At 40.1% G+C, this 8,057-nt stretch overlaps 1 protein-coding gene across 9 annotated transcripts in view; it reads left to right on the forward strand.

Annotated features, from left to right (window-relative positions):
* Window positions 1–7,120, forward strand: part of LOC131137133 (uncharacterized) — a 46,345-nt gene extending 39,225 nt beyond the window's left edge. For 6 of the 9 annotated variants that reach the window (XM_058084720.1, XM_058084719.1, XM_058084712.1 and 3 more), the window contains 4 exons: window positions 3,706–3,828; window positions 4,491–4,604; window positions 4,690–4,770; window positions 5,426–7,120. In XM_058084720.1, the coding sequence (XP_057940703.1) occupies window positions 3,706–3,828; window positions 4,491–4,604; window positions 4,690–4,770; window positions 5,426–5,455 (348 nt within the window). In that variant the 3' untranslated portion in view covers window positions 5,456–7,120. Of the gene's footprint in view, window positions 1–910; window positions 2,059–3,705; window positions 3,829–4,490; window positions 4,605–4,689; window positions 4,771–5,425 lie in introns of those variants that run through there. The other 3 variants (XM_058084714.1, XM_058084718.1, XM_058084717.1) reach the window with 3 other exon arrangements.
* The last annotated feature ends 937 nt before the right edge of the window (window positions 7,121–8,057 follow it).

Consider the following 8,057-nt stretch of genomic DNA (forward strand, 5'->3'; position numbering starts at 1 on the left):
TTTGGTGTGGGCATGTAGGCATTTTTTGTCACTATACCCCTCAATTTTAATTTCCAAAAATATTGGTTTTAATATTTTTGGTGTGGGCATGTAGGCATTTTTTTGTCACCATACCCCTCAATTTTAATTTAAAAAAATATCAGTTTTAATACTTTTGGTGTGGGCATGTAGGCCATTTTTTGTCACCTCCCCCTCAATTTTAATTTCCAAAAATATTGTTTTTTATATATTTTTTGGGGGCATGTAAGCCTTTTTTTGTCACTATACCCCTCAATTTTAATATCCAAAAATGGTAGAAAATGAACCTCAAAAGAATCATACTAATACATTGAAGGTTCTTTTGTTACATGGCTATTACTGAGGGATATAGAACATATCTCTTAAATCAATTAGTTGGATTTATTTTCTAATTTTTTTTTATTAATCACTAAAGAAACATCTATGGTATTTGGGTCAATTTTGACCCATATATATATTAATGTCCAGAAAAGGTAGAAAAATTATTGTTTTCAGCAACAAATGAGAATCCCCTGAAGCTTACATGATGAGAAGAGGAGCTGGTTGCTAATTAATTGGACACTTATGATTTCAGTTTTGGCTCAAAATATTGCTTTATAGTCATAAAGTCATTATTATAACCGACCCTAACAATACAGTGGTCATAATTTCAATTTTCAGACCATTTTAAAATGTAGTAAAAATAATTTTTTTGGTTTTATTTTGTTGAAATAGAGTTTCCTGGGTCGGTTAAAACACAAGAGGAGGGTTAATAGTTAATAATAACACTTGTCATTAATAATGATCTAAATTTCACATTTACAAATACTTACCTATATTTTTTACAAGTTCAATTACCATCAAAATTCCTCCCTCTCATCTCTCTCCCCTGCTCCCCAACCCCCCCCTTCAGTTTGTCACCCGCCTCCCGCGCGGCCCCCTGCTAGACTTCTACTCCAAACGCAGCTGAGGGGCCTTCTGGACTCTGTGGAAGTCCCACACAGGTGTGAGTGTGACCTGCGGAGACAGCACCCAATCACCTTTGCCATCAATCAATCAATCTCTCGCTTTCTCTTCTCCGACATCACTGTAGCTTTCTTCATTTTTTTTTTTAACCCCCATCCTCCGCTCCACCTGAGAAGCCACCATTTTTTCTCCCCCCGCCCTCCTCTGTATCCTCTCTGGAATAAGACTGTCACCTTTTTCCATTTCCTGACACCGTACCATTTCCCCAAACAGACTCATTCTCAAGACTCAAGTTAGCACTGGAATCGAACCCACTACTCTTTCTTCTGCATTTTTCTCTGATTTCTATCGGACTCATTATTTATATGTGACATAGTAACACATTTCAACAGGTCTTCTATTCTCTGTCTGCATCCCTTTTACATACTTTTATACACATTGTGAGTGTCAGTTTGTATTGTCGAGTGTTTTTAAGATCTTTGGAGGGAATAACTGTATTTAATCTTTGAGCCATGATACAATATTTTACATGTTTGGTGTCCAAAATATTTATCACAGTGCATAATTACTGTGATGCGAATCCGCGAGGCAGCTACATTTTCCAACATACTAGTCCTTCACAATAATGGGCAAGGCAGTAATATAACAACTGCACCGGTCCTGTTGCATGACCAAAGAATAAAGGCATTCCATATACACTTCAATGGTTGTGGATTCATGCATTTTGAATTTTGAGTAATGTATTTTCCGGACTTTTTTTTTTTTTTTTATTATTATGGTTTGGCTTGTTCTGCGACTTACAGATATACTGTATGTTTTTTTTTTTTTTTACACTGACAGCCGTGAGAAGGCGATTTAGGCTTGTGTGCCAGTATCTGCTACTCCCGTCACTCATGTACTATTGAACCATTCATATTTAAACATCAAACAGAAGTCAAAATAGAAAATTCTGCAAATGACAGGTTAAACGAGTTATGTTGTTTAGGCTATATTTATCAGAATAACTGATAATAGTGATGTTACATTAACATACCACCTATTCACATTACATTTGCAGATGTCTACTTCGCCTATTCTCCATTTTATTATTATTATTATAACTTGCCTTTTAGGATGAAATGTCTGATTTTATATATATATATAAAATAATATATATATATATATATATAATATATAAAAATAATATATATATATATATAATATATAAAAAATACATTTATATTAAAATATATTTATATAAATATTTAGATTAAATATATATTTATATTAAATAATATTCATTCATTCATTTTCTACCGCTTTTCCTCATGAGGGTCGCAGGGGTTGCTGGAGCCTATCCCAGCTGTCTTCGGGCGAGAGGCGGGGTACACCCTGGACTGGTGGCCAGCCAATCACAGGGCACATATAGACAAACAACCATTCACACTCACATTCATACCTATGGACAATTTGGAGTAGCCAATTAACCTAGCATGTTTTTGGAATGTGGGAGGAAACCGGAGTACCCGGAGAGAACCCACGCATGCACGGGGAGAACATGCAAACTCCACACAGAGATGGCCAAGGGTGGAATTGAACCCTGGTCTCCTAGCTGTGAGGTCTGCGCGCTAACCACTTGACCGCCGTGCCGCCCAAATTAAATTATTATTAAATTATATATATTTTTTATATATAAAAAATGCAACATATAGTTCAGTGCGACTTATATATTGTATTTTCCGGACTATAAGTCACATTTTTTTTCATAGGTTGGCTGTTCCTGCGACTTATACTCCAGAGCGACTTATAAATGAAACCTTTTCTGTTCATGTTTATTTTTTGTGTAGCTAATAACCATTGTGTTAGCATATCTTACACCTATTCAGCCTGTTCTCTATTCTTTTATTAATGTTAGAACTTGCCTTCCAAGAGGACGTAATGTTTTGGTTAAGTAGTTTGTAAAATAAATTACCTGCAAAAAATGCGACTTATACTCCAGTGCGACTTATATATGTTTTTTCTACCTAATTATGTATTTCGGAGCGACTTATAGTCCAGAAAATACGGTATTTTGTTTATCTCTACAACTAACACAGGAATTAAATGGCTTTATTAGTGTGAGAGGACGAAAGGAGGCGAAACCTTCGCATGAGGAAACCATCGTCACGTTGGACTTTTCCAACCTTTCCACTCCCACTGTGGACCACTCTGCAAATATTCCAGTGGAGAGGTCATGTGATCAGGAAGAACCTATAGTTTTCAAGTCATCTCTGGTTCCTATGGTAAAAGTGGAGATGGTGCAACTCCCTCCCCTGTCTGATTTCTCTGCTAAATCTTTAAATGACAGCCAGACGGAAGAATGTTCCGGATTTTTGGAGCACTCTGGGAATGTAGTCGGATCTTCTACTGCTCCTTATTTCAGTTGCAGTGGTCCACAGGTCATACGTAGCTTCCAGGTAGTTTCTCTTCTACATCAGGCTGATTTCCTGTCTCCTGCTTGAGCTTGGTGTCATTTCTTTGCTTGCCATATTTGCTCACCACTGCGGCACCGTTACAAGATAAATGGTCGTCTTGGTTTTTCTCTGGCTTCTCGTTTTTTCTGGTTTCCTTTCAAATCACCGGTAATGGAGACGGGATTCTTTTGAAAATTGACTAAATTCCCACAAAGACGTGCATGTTGTGAAAGGTTTGCAGTGTGTGGGGGGTGAGAGGTGTGTGTCTGGTTCAAACAGCCACTCATGGGGGCTATGCTCCCATCCACAGCCCCCTTTGGTGCAGACCCAGACAGTCACCATCACTGCCGCCTCCAACTCCTTACCCAGTGGCATCTCCACCACAGAGGTCCCTATCGTCCCAACCCAGACTGTCACCTATGAGTCTTCAAAGGTAGGGACTTGGTGTCGGTTTCAGGCACTGAAATGAGGTTTTGCTAGGAGTCGGGGACCCTGGGGACCCTGGGGTCCGGGGACCCTGGGACCCTGGGGACCGGGGACCCTGGGGTCCGGGGACCCTGGGGTCCGGGGACCCTGGGGACCGGGGACCCTGGGGACCGGGGACCCTGGGGTCCGGGGACCCTGGGGTCCGGGGACCCTGGGGTCCGGGGACCCTGGGGACCGGGGACCCTGGGGTCCGGGGACCCTGGGGACCCTGGGGTCCGGGGACCCTGGGGACCCTGGGGTCCGGGGACCCTGGGGACCCTGGGGACCCTGGGGTCCGGGGACCCTGGGGACCCTGGGGACCCTGGGGTCCGGGGACCGTGGGGACCCTGGGGTCCGGGGACCCTGGGGACCCTGGGGACCCTGGGGTCCGGGGACCCTGGGGTCCGGGGACCCTGGGGTCCGGGGACCCTGGGGTCCAGGGGACCCTGTGTCAAGGACAGTTTTTTTTTTATTTGGACCCTGGGGACTGGGGACCCTGTGTCAGGGACAATTTTTTTTTATTTGTCAAATGGCTGAGTGTATTTTCCAACGTTCCTACTCGGTAACACAACTTAAACATTCTCTCATCACCAATTCATCGTCAATTTTTTTTGTTGTTGTCTTTTTCAGGGTGTAGTCGACAGTACAGAGGAGGACAAAGAAAGCACTACGGTGTCCATCTCTCAGACCTCAGAAACCACCAGCGGCACATCAGTCACCACCACGACTACTCATATCTCAAAGGTCATCCGCACATATACTTCAATGTACTGTGTTTATTTGACCAAATACTAACCTGATAATTGTATGTTTTATTTTCCTGATGTAGATAGTGAAAAGTGGCTCTTCGGAGACCCGGGTGGAGAAAAGGATCGTCATTACCGCAGACAGCGATATTGACTATGATCAGGTATGAGTATAGCCATTTTGACTTCAGTACAAGGAATACACCCCTCACATTTTAATAGAGTTGGGCTTCATTTGAATTGGAATTATTCTGATTCCGGTTTGTTGCTTTGATTCTCGATTCCAATGCTAATAAAAACAAACGGGAGAATTGGAATGTTAGTGCAGATGTCCAGCCTTACATTTCAAAAACCAAAATTGAAATGAAACTTGGATATGCTTTATAACCGAAGTCGCCAGCATAGTGCCCACGGGCACCAGGTATGAATGTGAGTGTGAATGGTTGTTTGTCTATATGTGCCCTGTGATTGGCTTGCCACCAGTCCAGAAGACAGCTGGGATAGGCTCCAGCACCCCCGCGACACTTGTTAGGATAAGCGGTAGAGAATGAATGAATGAATGAATGTTGCCAGCTCGAGTGGTTAGCACATAGGCCACACAGCTCGGACACCGGAGTTCGATTCCCCCCTTGGACATCTCTGTATGGAGTTTGCACGTTCTGCCCGTGCATGCGTGTTTTTTTTTTTCCCTTGTGAGGATAAGCGGTAGAAAATGAATGAATGTCCTGTCCAGTAATAAAAATTATGTTGTTAGCTACATGCTATCTGCATTAATTAATGTGCATGAAAATACATCATTATTTTTATTTTATTTTGTAGGGTAAAGATGGCGGAGCATCAGCAATGTAACTGCATCACCACAAGCAGCTTCTCCTTCCTTCGACTCGACACACATCAACTGACCCACTGCTTGCTGCACACACACACACACACACACACACACACACACACATGAATCCACACCCACAGTTCCAAGTAGCAAAGTGTGTCTATAGATGGTGCTTGTTTTTCTTTCTGTTCACAGTAGTTAAAGGGAGGGCTGCACCGTGCTTACCAAAACCTCACCTCACAAGCTTTTAGAATCCACTTTTGTTCCATTCAGAGCATCTTTCCTCACTTCAGTCATAGCAGTTATGTTTACTTTTAAATTGCTTTTAATTCCCTAGCATTTTTTTTTTAATTCACAAATGCTTTATTCTGGGTATTAGTTTCAATAGTCAGCATGTTTTCCTTGATACTTACTTAGGGAACTACTTTTTTTTTTTCTTCTTTATTCATGCGTTTCATTTAGGAGAGACATTTTCATAAACGTTAAATTATATACCTCACATTGATACAAACTCAAAGGTAAATTCTGTGTTCTAATTTTTCAGACAGTTTTTGCTCAAATGCTCAGGTAAAATAACAGAAAGGCTCCCCTTCCCTTCACGTTCTTGTAAAGTTAAAATTAAAACTTGATATATTTTCACATATTTTTTTTTCTTATTTTAGAGCTTTAACGCTTTTATATAGTCTTTGCACAAATTGAAGTTTTTAGGTTATTTCGATGAAATTGTGCTCTGGTATTGATTTGACTGAATACAGGGGTCTCAATTATACGTTTTTATTAAAAGCCTCCATTTTTCCCACAATGGACGTTAATCAGCCGCCATTCATTCGACGCTTTTAAACACTTTTAAAGCATTGGTCTGTTTATCTCAGGTTTAATATATTTTGCAAAGACCACAGACCGTAATAGGAACATATGAGGAATGTCCATATATTTATATAAGTCTTTACAGCATTGGAAGAGCTTGTTTTCTTCGCAATTTTGGAGGGATTTGTACAAAAATATTCATTAAACATGACAATATTGTATCCTAACCCAAAAGCTCTCAACTTTACCACTTTGCATTCACGGCAAAAATGCATATTGATGACATTTGTGTACAATTTTTAACTAAAATTCTTGCGGGAACACATAGCGCTTGTTGTCACGTTATGTGTAAGGTAAAAAAGGCAGCTGTCCCGAGAAATGTGGCTTTTTTTTCTGTCAGGAGCACATTTTGTTTGGTTGTTTCTTTTTTTTATTATTATTATTATTATTATTACATGTTCTACTATACAGTAATTTATTTGTAAAGTAGCAACTCTCATTTGATGTACTGTGATGTTTCAACGAAAAAAGCTGCTTTCCAGGCTTCCAATTTAGAGATGTCACTATTTATATGAACAAAAGTTTGTAAAGCCTTTGAGCACATAGTCCAAGTAGATTGCTCTCACTTTGCTGTCTGATGTACTTTTTTCTGTCGACGCACAAATTCCCTTTTTTAGATGACTTGTTTCTTAGCAAACATCTTTATTGCAGAAATTGGTAGCTACAACAACAAAAACCTCTCCTGGGGAAACTTTTAGAATTTCACATGTGGGGGGAAAATAGTTTTTAGATGGTGAACAATATTGTTGCTTTGTGACTCATCCTTGTCTTTTATTAAAAAAAATAATAAAATATGCATTATTTTGCAGTTTAGCTGATCCGGACTACTTCATTATTGGTGCAATTTCATGTGATAATCCATAGAACAGTGGTTTATTCAAAGAATTCAAAAAGCTACATTAAAAATAGTTTTGACTGAGCAATTCACATTTAGCGCCTAACACTCATAATTACGAGTGCGACTGAACGCCTCAAGGCGCGAGGAGACAGGAACAGGAAAAAGACAACTTGGCGATTTTGTAGCTAGAACTAGTAACATTCCAACCTTCTTTGACGACATATTATCTCAAAAGCGACTTTTTCGGGTGTGGTTAAGAAGTTTTTTGTTGGTTTTTTTTTGTATTTGGGGACTCAAACGTGAAAGCAAGTATTTTGTTTTGTCTCGGGGAAACAGCGGGTGCCGTTCACATATCCGCCCCGCCCAAAGACAGTCACAAGCCGGCAGGAACCAGTCAGCTTCCTGGGGGTGAAGCTCAAAAACACATATTTCTTAATCGTCTGTTAACCTGGGTAAGAAAGGTGTATTCATATTTTATTGTTGGTTTATTGTTACTCTTTATTAGTGAAATTAAGTGGATTAGTTTCCAATTTGTGGTGTAAATGCTGAGTTGCTATTGCATATGCTCACCAGAAGAGGGTGCTATTCACCAACCACAACAATGAACGGGAGCAGGACGGAGACAGAGCATCAGGTTCTTCATTGCTCAGTGTCCATCATATCAACCAATAAGTAAGTTTGAATGATTAACTTGTGAATAACGTGTGTTTCATCTTGAAGATTTCATCTACATATGTTGGTGTTTCATCTATTCACAGCAGTGAAAACCTGTCACTGAGTGGGAATTCACCCTAAAATGGGGCTTTATGGGTTGTATGTGTTTTTGTACTTCAGATACTATAAAAATATGTGGCTTTCCAAGCAGGTTCCCCACCCTTGGTTTAAACAGTAGTTTTATTCAAGTACTTCCCTTTTCC

The sequence above is a fragment of the Doryrhamphus excisus genome, chromosome 10, assembly GCF_030265055.1.
Source record: "Doryrhamphus excisus isolate RoL2022-K1 chromosome 10, RoL_Dexc_1.0, whole genome shotgun sequence".
In the NCBI taxonomy this organism is placed as follows: Eukaryota; Metazoa; Chordata; class Actinopteri; order Syngnathiformes; family Syngnathidae; genus Doryrhamphus; species Doryrhamphus excisus.